General features: G+C 31.9%; 1 protein-coding gene across 1 annotated transcript in view; it reads right to left on the minus strand.

Moving 5' to 3' along the window:
* Window positions 1-18,379, minus strand: part of LOC114333528 (golgin subfamily B member 1-like) — a 137,504-nt gene that overhangs the window by 19,923 nt on the left and 99,202 nt on the right. Inside the window, exon 10 of the mRNA XM_028283411.2 lies at window positions 2,179-6,161. Coding sequence (XP_028139212.2) covers window positions 2,179-6,161 — 3,983 coding nt within the window. The remainder of the gene's footprint in view (window positions 1-2,178; window positions 6,162-18,379) is intronic.

The raw sequence follows: 18,379 nt of genomic DNA on the forward strand, positions 1-18,379 counted from the left end.
AAACAATATTTATTTGTCAAATAAACATTTTTCTGTTTTCTGTCAGTAGTAGAATGTATTTTGAGTTAAATAAATTGCATACATCTTCCTTTTGTGTCAATCAATTCAAAATAATTTTTCTTGGACACCCTGTATAAATAATTATGTCAATGTTAATATTACTGAATAGAGAATTGAATAACCTTTCAAATGAGGTAGTACACGACCCCTATTCCCTATTTAAAAATAAGGGGTGGGGGAAATGTATGAGAGGGGGTTGACAAATGACAGATGTATGTACCGTAAAAGTTACCGTCACCCTTAAGGTCGCGTCATATTATAATGCACGTCACGTTTTCGGCACGTAGCGTTTGCAGACCGGCAATCGGACTGCCCATTCACATTATCATACATAGAACGTTTACGTTGGTTTCAGTTTGGTGCGGTGCAGATGTGTTTATTGTCACAACACATGTTTACATGACAAATTGCCTCGAAAACTACTTTTTAAATTAGACCGGGCAGTATCGTCGCCCCGGCTAGCGAAATTATTCCGATTCGATATTTTTAAACAAACTTACTCAAAAAGAAGTCCTTATAACATATCCACAGGGTGCCGGGCGGTACCGTGGTCGAAAAATTGTTTAAACATTTTTTTTAAACAAATTCACAAAAATATTTTTTTCATTTCGAGCAATATTTTTTTAGATAAACTGGGTCATTCTGGGCAAAAAAGGTCTCTTGTCATTTTTCTCTAAAATTGATTGTTGTCGAGTTACATGCGATTAAAAATTTGAAAAATGCGAAGAGGCCATTTTCAAGGCTTAATAACTCGATTAAAAGTATTATTATGAATTTCAATAAGTGACCAAATCAAGTTTCAAACCCCTTCTTCAAGGTCCCAAAGAGATTTTTGTCATTATTTTACTACAAAGCTGTTATTTTTAGTTATTAACAATTAGCGCTATAGTCCAACTGTATCGTCGCCCCTGTTAGCGAAACTATTTCGATTAGATGTTTTTGCACAAACTTACTCAAAAAGAGTCCTTATAACAAACACATCCACAGGGTGCCGGGCGGTGTCAAAAAATTGTTTTAACAATTCTTATTAAAAAATCACAAGAGACCTTTTTTGCCCAGAATAACTCAAATTATTATTAAATTGGGTTTAATTAAATTATTAATAAAAAATTATTTTTGTGAATTTGTTTAACAAAAATTGTTTAAACAATTTTTAGACCACGGCACCGCCCGGAACCCTGTTGATGTGTTATAAGGACCTCTTTTTGAGCAAGTTTGTGCAAAAAAATCTAATTTCGCTAACGGGGGCGACGATACAGTTGGACTATAGCGGTAATTGTTAATAGTTAAAAATAACAGCTTTGTAATAAAATAATGACAAAAATCTCTTCAGGACCTTGAAGAAGTTGTTTGAAATTTGATTTGGTCACTTATTGAAATGCATAACAATAATTTTTAATCGAGTTATTAAGCCTGGATTTGTCGCAATTTTAGAGAAAAATGACAAGAAACCTTTTTTGGTCAGAATTTCCCAAATTATCTAAAAAAAATATTGCTCGAATGAAAAAATATTTTTGTGAATTTGTTTAAAAAAGATTGTTTAAACAATTTTTCGACCACGGCACCGCCTGGCACCCTGTGGATATGTTATAAGAACCTCTCTTTGAGTAAATTTGTGCAAAAAATCGAATCGGAATAATTTCGCTAGCGAGGGCGACGATACTGACCGGTCTAAATACTGGGTATCAAATTCAAAGAAATACCTACATAAACAACAAGGGGAAAACGACCCGTATCTGTCAACATCCGAAAAATATTGTTTTCGAATGAACCGAACGCAGACGTAACGTGTCTTATACGCTACGTTACGTGTCTTATACGCACAATATGAATGGTTCAATTTAAAAACCATTAAATTATATTTTTCGCAAACGAAACGCTACGTGACGAAAACGCGACGTGCATTATAATATGAGGCGACCTTTAGATCAAAAATCGATCTGTTTCTTCATTTCCTTAAAATCTAATAAATACTGCCAAATATCGAGGTGGACCGTTTTCTTTGGCCCACTCTGTATAATCTATAACCAATTATTAGATGGTAGTTTCAGCGACTCTATTGATAAGTTTGAATTTTTCGATAGGATTCTTTAATAAGTAGAAAATTACTTTTTTTACCTTAAGAAGTTGAGGATCCTTTGGCAAGTCATCATCAGTTAACTTAGGTTCAGAGATTGCCGGTAAACCAACTTTTCTTAATCTTTGCTTTTCCTTTTCCAGAATAGGAGCTTTCTTTATGATTTCCTCCAATTCTTCAGACTTCCGTTTAAATATTTCGGCCTTTTCTTCTAACGCTTTTGATATTTTTTCTTGATCATCAAGTTTTTCAGCAAGTAAATCACCTCTTAATCTCTCATCTTGACTTCTTCTTCTTTCTTTAATAATAATATCTTCGACCTGCTCAACTTTTTCCTTAATACTTAAACCTTTTCGTTGGTGATCTTCCAGCAATAATTTAAACTGATCTCGTTCAGCTGTTACTCGATCTAGTTCTTCCAGTGCTTTTCTAAGAGATTCTTTTAGCATTTGAATTTCTGCGTCGTGCTTTTTATTCAGTGATTGAATCTTCTCTTGATAAGATCTTTCAAGTTTATCTATGCTGTCTTCGTTTTTCTTCAAAATATTTTGTATGTCGCTCTCGAATTGTTTTCTCATCGAAGAAATGTTGTCACCTTGATCTTTTTTTAGTTCTAAATTTTCAGAACGACAAGAATCCAAATCGTTTTTAAGAGTTGCGATCTCTTTCTCACAGGTAGCTATTTTTTGTTTAAGGACTACTATATCATCTTTGAGTTTTTGTATTTCGTTGGTCTTTTTCTTTACTTCATTAAGTGCATCTTTTAATTTACCCTGAGCTGTCTCCAATTCTTTTTGCGCTTGCAGCAAGTCATTTTTAAGACGAACATTTTCATCCTCTACTTTTTTGGCAACTTTACTATCTCCTCGAGATGTATCAAGAGTTTGTTTCATATTGATGTTTTCCTTTTCTAGTTCAACTAGTTGTTTTTTTATTTTAACTTCGTTATCTGTCATCTTGGCAATATTAAGATTCAGTTGTTTCTTTTCATCTTCACATACTGCTAAAGCCCGATTTGCTGAATCCAACTTATTTTGGAGGTTTTTAATTTGTTTTTTTAATTCAGAATTTTCATCAATAAGTTTTGAATTTTCACTAGCTGTGTTCTTAGCGTCACCATAAGCTCCGTCTAAGTTTTCTTTTAAGCTAGAATTTTGTTGTTCAAGTAGTTTTAATTTCTTCTTTAAGTCCGCTACATCATCAGTTACAGCTGACTTTTTCGCTTTGTCTTCAGCTGCATCAGCTTTTTCCTTTAATTTTGCTATTTCTGCTTGCAACTGAAGAACTAACTGTTTCTGTTTTGCATTTTCGTCTCGTAGATTTGTTGTAGCATCACTACCAGATTTAGCTTCTTTTAATGCTGATTGAAGGTCTTTATTTAATTTATTGTTCTCTTTTTCTAATTTAGCGAGTTTTTGCTTCAACTTTGCATCTGCATCTTGGGCCGCACTTATGGTTGTAACTCCTTTCTTGGCTTCTTCCAAAGCAGTATTGAGATCTTTTCTTAAACTAGCTATTTCTCCCTCTAACTGGCGAATTTTCTGTTCCAGTTTATTATTTTCGTTTTTCAATTGCGATACTTGGCCACTACCAGTTTGTGCTTGCTTTAAAGCTGCTTCTAACTCATTTTTAAGTTTATTGTGTTCGGCTTCCAGTTTTGCTAGTTGTTGTTTAAGTTTTATTTCATGGTCTTTAGCTGTAGCACCTTGTTTGGCTTCATCTAAAACATTGTTGAGCTCGCCCTTCAATTTTTTATTTTCTTTTTCTAGCTCAGCCAGTCTCTCCTTTGAAATGAGGTCAGCTTTCGCATGAATATCCTTTGCTAAAGCAACTGAAGTTAAGTTTTCTATATCTTTTTTAAGTTTTGCATTTTCAGATTCTAACTGCTTTATTTTTTCTTTTAATTTGGTATTTTCATTCTTTAAATCGTTGTATGATTTCTGTAGTTTGTCTTTATCTTTTAATGCTAAATCTAGATTGTTTTTAAATGTTATATTAGCATCTTCTAATGTAGCATTTTTTTGTTTTAGAGCTACAACATCGTCTTTTGATTTAGATAACAACGATTCCATTTTTCCTAGTTCTGTGCGCATAACTACGAGTTCTTTGTTTAGATCATTTTTATCATTTTCTAATTGTGATAATTGTTTCTTCAGTTTTGCATCTTCACCTTTTAACTTTTCCAATTCTAACGTTGTTTTCTTAAAATCTCCCATCGCACCTTCATACTGGCCTTTTAGTTTTTCATTTTCCTTTTCAAGATCAGCTATTTGCTTTTTGAGTTTAGCATTTTCCTTTTCTAATTCGGATATTACTTTTGGACATTTCTTATGATCGTTCAATGCATCATCCAGTTCTTTCTTAAGTTTATTCAAAGCGTCCTCGGTTTGAGCTGCCTTTTGTTTAAAGATTGCTGCTTCATCTCGAGAACCTAGGTCTTTCATGGCCGCTTCTAAACGCTGCTTAAGATTTTTATTTTCTTCTTCCAATTTACTAATTTTTGAGTTTAATTGGTCAATTTTTGACACATTACCTTTGTTAGTAGCATTAACAGTATCTAAGTTATTTTTTAATTTCAGATTTTCAGCTTCCAATTGGGCTAGGCGTTGCTTCACAGCCAGTTCACTATCTTTTAATTTGCTAAGTTCAGCAGAGGACGATTTCGAATCATCTAAGACATTATTAATTTCTTTTTTTAGTCGATCGTTTTCAGATTCTAGTAGAGCTAACTTCTGTTTCAATTTTTTTATTTCCTCTTGGTTCTGTAGATTAGCAGCTGTTGTTTTTTGAAGGTCATCTAATGCCTTATTAAGTTCTGTATTTAATCTTACATTTTCAGTATTTACTTTTTTAACTTCATCAGTTAACATTTTTTGCTTTTCTTCTGTTTCTGCTAAATTTAGTAGTTCGTTTCGATTCTTTTCGAGCTCTTTGTTCAGTTGGGAATTTTGATCCTCTAGAGATGCTATCTGCTTTTTTAGTTTCTCTACCAAGTTCTTGAGTTCTTCATCCCTTTTCGAAATCTCAGCTTCTAATTTTGTAGGTTTTTCTCTTATCAGCTTCTCCTTATCGGCTTCAGCCATAATTTTACTCCGTTCTTTTTTACTTAATTCTTCATCTTTCATTAGTTTTTCATTTTCTTTTAGTACTCTTTGATTTTCCTTTAATAATTGTTCATACTGTTGTAAAATCTTATCAGTTTCACTTGCTTTCTTCTCCTGTTTTTCATTTGCATATTTTAATGCTGCAACGGCATTGTCTAAATCTTTTTTGATCTTATTCTTATCACCTTCTAGTTGATTCATTTTCTTCTTTAGTGCAGCAATTTCTTCTTGCTGGTTAGATATAATTGAAGAAGATTCTTGAGCATTGTTTAAACAATTTTCTAGTTCTTTTTTTAGTTTGGCTAATTCGTCTTCTAAACCTTGCAAAGTTGTAAGATTTTTCGTCTTTTCTTTTTCTAACAAATCTAATTTATTAGCATCAGCTGTTTTAGCTTTTAATGCGCTTTCCAGTTCTCTTTTCAATTTTCCCAATTCGTTTGCTTCTTTCAATGAATCTCGTTTTAACTCTCCAACTTCCTTTTGTAATTGATCTATTTTGTTTAAGGCACGATCAAGTTCAGCGGCTTTGCCTTGCAATCCGGAATTCTCATTTTTTAACTTTAATACTTGTTCCTGTAATTTTTTCAATTCATTTTTAAGTGCATCATCTCCCGGAGTTTCAAGTACAGCTGCAGTAGGTTTCGTTATTTTCATTGTTTCACCTTCTAAATATTTAACTTGCTGCTTTAGTTGCTCGTTTTCTTCACTACAAGTTTTATTTTTATCTTGGCTTTTTTTAAGTTCTTTTCTTAATTTATCGATTTCGTTAGTAAGTTTGGTAATATCCTTATTCTCTGCTTCTAATTCTAAAATTTTCGACTTATATTTATTTAGCTCATCGTTATACATTGCAGTAGGGTCACTTAACTTGTAATTTGTTAACATCTCTTCAGCCTTTGCAGTCCGTTTTTCAGCATCATCTAAACAAAAATTATAATGTTATTACGTTATATACTTGCCCTAAATGTGATAACACAACGATGCAAAGACATGAATGTAGATGTGTATGCATATTTTATTGATTATCGAAAAGCATTTGACTGCGTTCACCATCAAAAGATGATCGGAATTCTAAGAACAACTGAAATTGACGAACAAGACCTGCGAATTATCCCAGAACTATGTTGGCACCAAACAGCAACAATTGAAATAGGGCACACAACATCGTTAGAAATACAAATCCGACGAGGAGTGCGACAGGGTTACGTCTTATCACCGCTATTATTTAATATGTATTCGGAATCTATATATATATATATATATATATATATATATATATATATATATATATATGATTATTAATATGTAGTGACTGTTAATAAATATGTTAATAATCGACAAAAGTTCAAAGTGTTTCTCTTTTAATCAGCCCAAAACACATTGACTGCATTCCCCAAAATTATTCATTTTATATATATATATATATATATATATATATATATATATATATATATATATATATATATATAAAAGATGAGAAGTTATTGGTTTAACGACCACTCGTACGATATCAATCAAATGAAATAGAGAATGTGGAGAAATCCCCTTACGAATAATTCACACATCCACCATTTTGGGTTGGGGAAATTTTTTGAATAGAATTAAAAATCCAAACACTAGTTCTTAGAAATGTGTTTCGCCCTCTTCAACCTCTCTGGGCTCATCGGTAAGGATGAGAAGTTGAATATCCTTAGACACATTCCACTCAAAAAACAACATTCGAGACCAAGACATAGCAGAAGCGTAGATCTACGCCAAATCTGAAAATGACAGTCTCAAGTTTTAATTCCCTAATTACTTGAAGTAAAACATATGTTTAAAACAAAAGATGAGAAGTTATTGGTTTAACGACCACTCGTACGATATCAATCAAATGAAATAGAGAATGTGGAGAAATCCCCTTACGAATAATTCACACATCCACCATTTTGGGTTGGGAAAATTTTTTGAATAGAATTAAAAATCCAAACACTAGTTCTTAGAAATGTGTTTCGCCCTCTTCAACCTCTCTGGGCTCATCGGTAAGGATGAGAGGTTGAATATCCTTAGACACATTCCACTCAAACACATTCCACTCTAAGAACTAGTGTTTGGATTTTTAATTCTATTCAAAAAATTTTCCCAACCCAAAATGGTGGATGTGTGAATTATTCGTAAGGGGATTTCTCCACATTCTCTATTTCATTTGATTGATATCGTACGAGTGGTCGTTAAACCAATAACTTCTCATCTTTTGTTTTAAACATATGTTTTACTTCAAGTAATTAGGGAATTAAAACTTGAGACTGTCATTTTCAGATTTGGCGTAGATCTACGCTTCTGCTATGTCTTGGTCTCGAATGTTGTTTTTTGAGTGGAATGTGTCTAAGGATATTCAACCTCTCATCCTTACCGATGAGCCCAGAGAGGTTGAAGAGGGCGAAACACATTTCTAAGAACTAGTGTTTGGATTTTTAATTCTATTCAAAAAATTTTCCCAACCCAAAATGGTGGATGTGTGAATTATTCGTAAGGGGATTTCTCCACATTCTCTATTTCATTTGATATATATATATATATATATATATATATATATATATATATATATATATATATATATATATATATATTCAGAGAAGCATTAGACGAGGTCCAGGGTGGAATCAAGATCAACGGAACCAACATAGACAACATCAGTTACGCCGATAATACCGTCCTAATAGCAAGTAACTCACAAGAACTACAAAATATAATAAATGCGGTAGTTCGTCATAACGAAATGTTTGGTTTACACTCAAACGTTTCCAAAACTAAAATTTTAATATTCTCAAAGACACCAATAAACGTACATTTGTATGCCAAGGGACAAAAAATAATAGAGCAGGTTTTCATAAAATATTTGGGAGCAAATATCAATAGCCAGTGTAACCCAAAGAAAGAAATCGTATTAAGAATCTATCAAGCGAGGAAAACACTCATGAACATGAAATAGTTATTTTCCTAACTAGTGCGGAAAGTAATACTTTCCCGCACGCGACTGCCGTTGACCCGAACGACGCGATAGCGGAGTTCGGGCAAGCAGTCGAGTGCGGGAAAGACACTTTTCGCATGAGTCAGGAACAATATTTTTTCTACGGCCGTATGTTTGGAAAAAAGTCACAACAAATAGAGTTATATCAATTTTTATTTACTAGTAAATACAACAAAATATTTAGTGGAAAAAGAAGAACGTCTATTTATTGCTTCGTAATATTAAAGATAAATGAGCAATTCGTAGCAGTCTGCAAATTTATAACGGATGCAAGCTGACCCTTGAATTGGCACTGTGTATTCTCCCTCGACCTATGCTCGCTGTGATCACTCGACGTAGATGTAGATGGTTCTAAACAATCGATACTTAAAATTTTGTTACACACATCTTTTTTGCTTTTCAGAGTCTTCTAGATAACCTTCAGCTACAGAAGTTGTTTTCCAACCTCCTAGACGTTTTATATTTGTAATTGTTTTTCCATAATCGGCTAGGAAGGTTGCTGATGAGCGTCTGTCGCTGTGTCCTGTGTAACGTTCAGGATTGGGTAGATGCAAAAAGGCTGCAATTTCGGAGGGGATTTTTGCAAATGTATTAATTCCTACACATTGCACTGTACATTTTCCTTTCTGGTATTTTATAAACAAACGCCGATGATTTGTGGTTGAAGGTCGTAAACTAACGTATTCTCTGTATAGCTTCAAAAACATTCAATTGTTTATTTCTTCTGAGACAACAAATATGATCTCGCAGAGTTGTTTTTCGAGTCCGTAATTTTGACGATTATTAGATTCCCTTTGTCTTCAATATCGTCGAGAGTGATTTTCGTAAGTTTGGCTCTACGACAAGCCCCAGATAAACCAAAAATGGTAACTACTTTTATCATAAGATATTTATATATTATTATCTCGTTTGGTGCGTCTAACATAAATTTGGCTATATTATCTTCTTTACTAAAAATTTTTGCTTTTTGTGTTCGAAAACCAATATTTTGTTTTTTCAAAAAAGCTGTTAGTTTATAAAACTTACTTATATCAATATTGTGCTTTATTTTCATTAAACTTTTAATCATGGAATCGCGTGACCAAGGTGTGTTTGATTTAAGCACTTTGCTCAATTCTAAAAAGTATGCCAAAAATTTCATGGATTCGCACCAGTTCACAAAATGGACAAATTGTTTTTGATACCTCTCTTTGGATTTGGCAGGCAACAAATTTAAATTTGCTTCCGCGGCGGCTATCAAGACAGCTTCCGGGATCTCTTCGTCCGATGAATCCATGTAATTTTTTAAAAATTGCAGCGAAAACACACAAATTCATACGTTGTTTGACAAGGTTGTCAAAATCAAACTTTCAATAAAATTGGTTACTATGACGACGATAATGGTTTCAATGACGACGATATAGGGCTTTTCATCTATTGTCATTTGTTTCGAGCTTTTGTCATGTGTCACATAATATTAATATATCTACGTCATACGTCTTTGGTTTGTATCATTGTTATATACCAATAACGTATGGCGTAGATATATCTACGTCATACGTCTTTGGTTTGTATCATTGTTATATACCAATAACGTATGGCGTAGATATATTAATATTATGTGACACATGACAGAAGCTCGAAACAAATGACTGTGAATGAAAAGCCCTATTCAAAACCATTGTGATTGTTCACTGATTTGACTTATGAATATTATGTCAAAATAATTCTATTTCAAAGAATTTCAGTAGTAATTGCACAAGAGCTCTGAAATTCTATATTAATTTCAGAGGTCGGAAAACTGTTCAAAACCAAAATTTTATTGTAATTTATTTATGTAAGTACCATTAAACACACAGTTTTTATAAATATTTGACGATTGAAAGTCATCACTTTTATAATTTTTAAAACATAAATTGTCATTAATGTCACTGAATGTATTTTTTCGTAGCAACGAAGGGCATCTGACGTAATATACTTAACGACGGAAGATTATCAGTAGTAATTGCACAAGAGCTCTGAAATTATTGAATTTTTCCCGAGTGACACTTTGACAGTTTTAATTTCACGAGCCGAAGGCGAGTGAAATTATGTCAAAGTGTCACGAGAGCAAAAATTCTATATTAATTTCAGAGGTCGAGTGCAATTTGTTGCGATTATTTCATGAATAAAACTGTTCAAAACCAAAATTTTATTGTAATTTATTTATGTAAGTACCATTAAACACACAGTTTTTATAAATATTTGACGATTGAAAGTCATCACTTTTATAATTTTTAAAACATTAATTGTCATTAATGTCACTGAATGTATTTTTTCGTAGCAACGAAGGGCATCTGACGTAATATACTTAACGACGGGAGATTATCAAAAATTATCGATTTAATTCAGATTTCTGTAGCTTTCTATTGGTCAGAACCTGCTATGAATGAAATAATCAAAAATTATCGATTTAATTCAGATTTCTGTAGCTTTCTATTGGTCAGAATCTCCTATGAATGAAATAATCGCGTTAATTTCATTAAAACATGAACATACTAAGATAAATTTGAAATAAATTAGTAAATAATATCTAAATGTTAGTTCATTGCATATATTATAATATATTATAATGCCATATTACAAGGTATTCTACTTTCCAGCACTAGTGCGGGAAAATTTACTTTCCCGCACTAGTGCGGGAAAATCTTGGCTGGGAATATCAGAGATTGGACTAACTTCAGCGTTAGTGAGAAGTTATAGGGAAGCGTTTAAAGAAGTGATCGCTAACCTTCGTTAGAAGACGGCATAATAAGAAGAGGAAGAACTGCTAGGAATTAATAATGAGAGATATATCATTAGACAAATACAACAATTTTGTGAAATGTGTCAAATTAATAGTAATATATAGTGTGTTTGGTAAAGAAGGGGCCATAGGTTAACCTTAGATTCCTGAGCTTAAAATAGGTCGATTTAAGCCAACTTACCTTAGTACAAAAGTCGATAATAACAGAAATACAGGATGTCAAAGTTAAACTTTTATTTTATTTATTTTTGAATATTTCCTGACAGGCCTGGGACAACAACACGAAATTTGGTAAGTGGTGCTGGTACTGTACACCCTACTAAATTATGTTAATAGTAAACAGTAGCGATCAACAGGTAGCAACAAAATATAACTTCGGGAGATAATGTCATAAACTTTGGCAATAGTGGTAATCTTTGACATTATCTAAGATTAATATTTTGACAATATCATAGTCGCGTTTAAAGTGAAGTAATACAAAACAATTTTATTATTAATAAATAGATATTTAAACAAATACACCAAAATGGGTAAAAATTTTATGTTAAGATAGGTATTTAGAAAGGTATTTGCATGAAATATCTAATATTAAAACAATAATAAATAATCATTTTTTGTTGTGAAGCGAAACAAATTTCGATTTTCGCATAATTTTGGCACGGTTTTAATGGCCTTTTTCTTGGAAGGTTTCACTTTAATTTTCGTTTGATTTACTTTTTCCATTTTGTTAAACTATTGATAATACTTTTAGAATAAAAAATCCTCCTAAAACTTTATATACTTGCATTAGAATTCGAAATATTTTCACGTAAAATATACTTACCTACCTACATATAACTAAAACTTACAATTAACAACAATCTATTCTTTCAAAGAGGCCAACAACTTATACAACAACAACAAATATATAATAAATTAACTATCAATAAACACTACTTTCCTATGAAATAACAAAAACGAATTCTTAAATTAACACACTACTGCACTGAACAGATATCGATAAAGATGACCGAACAGATTAGAGAAAATCTGACGCAGGTTTGCCAAAATAACAGTGATAATTTCTCTATGTTGCGTAATTAATTATTTAGTTATAATATGTTCGATTTCTTGTTAGAAATAAAAAATTTTAGTAGTTCCAAGATTACACAAAATCTAGGCATGGGATAAAAAAGTTTATTTGAAGAAAGTTTTTTTTTCTTGTTAATTGCGGTACAGGCTCCTTTTTTCAATATTTTATTTAGTTATAGAGTAATTTCCACGTACTAACCTATTTCTGAAATTGGGCTCTGTACCGCCATTCTTTATTATATTACGAATATGTGTGCCAAATATCTCGACAAAATATTCAAAATTAGAGCCGCAATCTTGGAACGCGTTTGTTGCTTCCTGTTGATCGCTACTGTAGCCTCTTAAAGAAATGTCTTTGGCTACTACCAGAGGTGTACGACGGGGGAACGTGAATGGTTGACCCTTCCCAAATTCTACGCCACTGGCGTAATTGCTATTTTAGTGCAATTTTTTGATTCTCCAATCAAATCTGTCAGGAAATATTCAAAAATAAACAAAATAAAAGTTTAACTTTGATTTCGGTTATTGTCAACTTTTGTACTAAGGTAAGTTAGCTTAAATCGACCTATTTTAACCTCAGGAATCTAAGGTTAAGCTATGGCCCATTCTTTACCAAACACCCTGTATAAAGTTTACAATTTAAAATACTTAGTTAACTTAATAGAACTTAACACCTGGTTAATGTTTGAAAAGGAACATCGAGGGTAGATAGTTCTTAATAGCTGGTTCTCACAGGCAAGCAACCAATACAAATGAAACCAGTCTGTGAGACATGCACATGCACACCGCTAAAATAACATTCGGGAATTTTGGATTTCGAAAAATGAAATCGGTTTTTAAAAAATATTTTTATTTCTAAACTACAATTTTAAATATGACTGAACTCGACAAGACCAAGAATAATAATAATTTTACAATGCAAATATAATGAAACAATCTAACAAACTTCTGGTGGAAACTGCAGAGTAAGCTGCAGGTGTTGGTTGGGATTCTGCCAGGTCCGGACTTTCGTACCATGTAACTCCTCCGTCCTTAAGAGGAAAAAATAACGGAGGTATTTTTGGATTCCAAATTTTGGGGACATCTTTCTTCCAATGGGATTTCGTCAGGAACCTTCTTATTTTTGTAATATTTTCGGCATCTAGTAATGACATAAATTGTAACGATTAGTATTAATATAGTTAGGATGACTGAACCAGTGCTGATAATGGGTGTAGTTGGAAAGCCAATTTCTTCTACAGGTGAAAGATTTCTGGTGATTCTGTTAATTTCGTATAGTCCTTCCACATCGATTTTGCTTAAATTGGTTACTTGATAATTTACCTTTTCAGTCGAAAAATGTTCTAATTTTGGTAATATAATGATTTTTCCAGATTGGATACGTGGGTTGTTTGAAAATTTTAAGGTTCCAACCTCTATTTCACATTTTGGTGGGATTTCTATTAACGAAGGTTCTTTTATTTCCAAAAACGAATTGGACACACATTTTGAGATGAATTTGACAGTACTGGACGGAATTATCAAGATTTGGTTATCCATAACGTGTTCAATAATGGGTTCTTGTAGATTTATTTCAGTGGCGTAGCATTTCTCTGGATTACGTCCATCAATCAATTTATAGGTGCAGGTATCTATTTGGGTGTAGTCCTGTTGACAGTAGTATCTGGTTTCGAGGATGGGACATTCTTCTTTTATCGATAGTGATTTTTCTCCTTTTGCCAAGTAGGGATATAAAGGAATATATGTTTGATGATTTTGTATTACGGGGTAAACATGGAAGAAGTCGTAATTTTCTGATTTGAATATAGGAACATGGATAGCGAATATAAGCTTGGATTCATAAAAGGTTACTTGGGTACTGAGAAAGAGATAGTATGTTAGCACATTGTTAAATTTTGCGATTTGTTCTTCTTTGTATATATGTGATAAATATGACATCATTTCTGAGATTTCTTGGGTAGATATTATTGAATTGTGAAGAGTATTTAATTTAGAGAAAACGATCGAATTTTCAATATTGTCAATAAATGTTATTAAATTTTGGCAATCGAGATTAATTTGGTAAAGGATACTTTGATAAGTTATGTAGTTACCCAAAGTAATTATTTTGGTTTCTAATGAATATTTAAATTTTTCAATATTGTCTTGCAATTTTTGTTGATTTTGCCACAAGGTTGATAAAGACTGATTATAATGATTAACAAGCTTTTTGTACAATGTTGACTGAAGGTTAAGTTCATGAATTACATTTTTCTGATTTAATTGTAAAATATTGATTGCTTTATCGTATCGTTCTCCATCGTCGGCATCTAAAGTTCCAAAAGCCCATTTATTAATTTTGCCTATTCCATCTATTAAACCTCTTTTAGAGCGAATATGTGGATTTAAATTTTCAAATTTTCTTTCAAGAATTTTTATTAAGAATTCGGTTCTTTTTGTCATTTGTTCAGCTAAGTTATGAAAAGATATAGGGTTAGAAGCATTACTTACTATTAGACTATTCTTAAGGCTATAAAAATGTTTAGTTAAACTAGTTATCTGTTTAGTTACTTCTCTTAAATCTAGATAGTGTATAAAAGTATGCTTAGTGTAAATAATTTTACATGGTCCTAACAATATGGGTAACAAAGGGTTCGATATAGGAGTAATTTTTACACCTTCTCCTTCACATCTATGTTGAAGTGCCAGGAATATCAGGAGCAAACACGTTGTCCGGATTTTCATTTTCCTGAAAAGATATTTTTGGTTTTATTTTGGGTTTTCTGATTATATTTTTATGGTAATTTCCTTTATTAGTTTGTAATATAAGACCTGAATCTTGAACAATTTCAGTCTTTTTAAATTTGGGTGCCTTTTTATCGCGCAATTTTGTTTTGACGTATGCAACGTCTTGGTTAGAAAAATCTGGAGGGTCATTTCGATTTTCATTTAATTTATTAATTATTTTTTCTTTTGTTTCTTCGTTTCTAGTTTTTATTATTTCATATAACTGTTTACTTGCTTTTTTATGATTTTGTACATAGTAAGATAATATAAGGTTATCGTCCAAGTCAAAAGGATCTGGACTATTAATATGTCCTTTTATGATTTCAAATGGGGTAAATTTAGTGATGGAATGAATTGAATTATTATAACTTAGAATAGCATGTTTTATTAATTGATTAGGGGTTAATTCTTTATTTTCCTCTCTAAGACAGCGAAAGCATTCTATTAATGTAGAATGAAACCTTTCTACGGGAGAGTTGGAATTACTATTTTTAGAAGTTGTGAAATGTAGTTCTATATGGTGAAGTTTACAAAAATCTTTAAGGTCATTATTTTTGAATTCTGTGCCACAATCGGCGGTAATTTTATATGGTAAACCATGGTGGCTTACAAAGAGAAGTAAATTTTCCACTACAGAGGTGCCATTGACACTAGGTAAAGGGTATGCTTGGGCATATCTCGAAAATGAATCTATGATCGTTAAATATGATTGATTAGAAATTTTAAAGACATCTACATGAATATGTTCAAAGGGTTTTGATGCAGTGGGAGTTAAACTAAATTTTATAATTGGAGGATTTCTATCGTATTTATTTTTAAGACAGGTTTCGCAATTATTTATAAATTGTTCGATATCTTCTGCCATTTTTGGCCAATAGTAACGTGATCCTAAAGACATTTTTACTTCGTTTATACCACGATGTCCTTTTTTGTGTACATGATAATATTCTAATTTTTCTTTTTGTTCCTGCGTATTTATTATGTCAGTTAAAAATTTTGTGGAATGTACAAATTTAAAAGCAGAATTTTTAAAATAATTCTGAACTATTACTACAAATGTTTCTGGTAAAATATTTTCTCTAAAATACAATGCATAAATCTTTTTGGGGTCTATATATTCTTTTACAAATTTAAAAATACTTTCTTCAATATTTCTTTGGGGTAAAGTAACATAAAATCTATTATTATCAAATATTTTTTCATTTTTGCATTTTATTTTATTTATTTCTCCACCTATTATTATAATTTGATTTTTATAAGTATTTAAAGCTCTTTCGGTTATGGGTATACCTAGAATTGGATTTTCTAAAGAAGTATGACACGTTTCTAAATCTGAGTCTTCTGTTTCTGGATTTTCGAAAGGGGGTCGAACTTGTATGTCCGAAATAATATTTATTTTATTTGTTGATCCATCATTTAGTAAGGAGTCAAGGTCTCCTTCTGAAAGTTGCGGTAAATCGTCTAAGTTGCTTAGTTCATTATCTATTATTTCATTTATGTCGCCTAAATTAACATCCATCGATTCTGTCTCGATAGCATTCAAGTCGGAATCTATTTTAATTCTAGAAAGTGCGTCGGCTACTTTATTATTTTTTCCTTTTAAATATTGAATATTATAATCAAATTCTTCGAGCTTAAGTCTCCACCTTACTAAGCGAGAGTTTGGCTCTTTAAGTGAGAACAACCACTGAAGGGGTTTATGATCAGTTAAAATTTGGAATCTGCGACCGAAGAGATAAGGTCGAAAATATTTGCAACCATATACAATCGCTAATAACTCTTTTTCTATGGTTGAATAATTAATTTCGGCTGAATTCAAAGTACGTGAGGCGTAACATATAGGATGGTTATCTTGCATTAGAACAGAGCCTATTGCGAAATTAGAGGCATCTGTTATTAATTGAAAAGTTTTATTAAAGTCAGGATAAGCTAAAATAGGTTCTGAAGTTAAAAGATTTTTACAAATATTAAAACAGTCTAAGAATTCTTTATTGTGGATAACTTTCTGATCCTTTTTCAAACACATGGTCATAGGTTTAGTTATAGCTGCAAAGTTTTTAATAAATTTTCTATAGTATCCTAACAAACCTAAAAATGATTTTATTTCCTTCTGTGTACGAGGGATAGGAAAATTTTTAATAGCTTTAATCTTTTTTGGATTAGGCTTAACTCCGTCTGGGGTCACTATATGCCCTAAAAATTCAACTTCCTTTCTGAGGAATTCGCATTTATCAATTTGTATTTTTAATTGTGCATCTTTTAGTTTTGCAAACACTAATTTTAAATTTTGAATGTGCTCTTGGAGACTTGTGCTAAAAATAATTATATCGTCCATATATACCATACAGATTTTATTTTGTAAATCCTTTAATATTTCATCCATTACCCTTTGGAAGGTGGATGGTGCGTTTTTTAAGCCAAAAGGCATTCTTAAAAATTCGTAGTGTCCATTATTAACGCTGAATGCTGTTTTTTCTATGGAGCAGGGGCTCATCTCGATTTGAGGAAAACCGCTAGCTAAATCAAGAGTAGTAAAATATTGTGCTCGTCCTAATTTGTCCAATATTTCGGTAATATTGGGTATCGGATATCGATCATTAATGGTTTTATCGTTAAGTTTCCTATAATCTATAACGCAACGAAATTTTTGTTGATTGGAAGAATCGAGTTTCTTCTTTACGATCCAAAGCGGCGATCCCCAAGGACTGCTGCTGGGTCTAATAATCCCGTCGTCTAACATTTTGTCAATTTGCTTTTTAATTTCTTCCTTGTGGACATACGGATATCTGTACGACTTTACATGTACAGGTTCTTCGTCGGTTGTTTTAATAACATGTTTTACTTTTGACGTAAATGTAAGTGGGTCACCGGGTTTCAAAAATATATCTTTATATTGAGAGCATAATTTGATAATTTCGGATTTTTCTTCTGCGTTCATATGATCCGTTCTAACAAGATTTTGTATTTGCATTTTATCTATTTTATGTTTATTTTGTCTATTAGAAAATTCAAATTTATAACATTGATAAACATTAGAATTATATGGATAAGCGTATAGGGGTTTTAATAAAGTTATAGATAAATTTTTATTTGTTTCATTGACAAATTCTACTAAAGCTAAACCATTATTTGCTACAGTTAGCATTTCTGGTACATACATATCACCTAAAATTATCTTATCAATTAATATTTCACCGTTTGGTACGGTCACAGGCACTTCCTTTAAAATCTTTTCATAAGGGCCAACAGATATTTCAAACTTTATGTCTGATGGTTTTCTAAATTTAATAGGGATTATTGCGTTAGTGCTAACAAGACATTTATTATTAAGGTCAATATTAAACCTCATTGATAATAGGTCATTTATACCGACCACGCCGTCGAAAAATTCGTGGAAGTCGTATAATATGAAATTTAAGATATTGTCGCGGTTAAATTCTTGAAACGCTGGTATCGCAGCTTGGTATTTGATATTTTTCGTACCGAGAGACGTGGAAATTGAAACGTTGGAATGAAATATACAATCT

The sequence above is a fragment of the Diabrotica virgifera genome, chromosome 4 (assembly GCF_917563875.1).
Source record: "Diabrotica virgifera virgifera chromosome 4, PGI_DIABVI_V3a".
NCBI lineage: Eukaryota > Metazoa > Arthropoda > Insecta > Coleoptera > Chrysomelidae > Diabrotica > Diabrotica virgifera.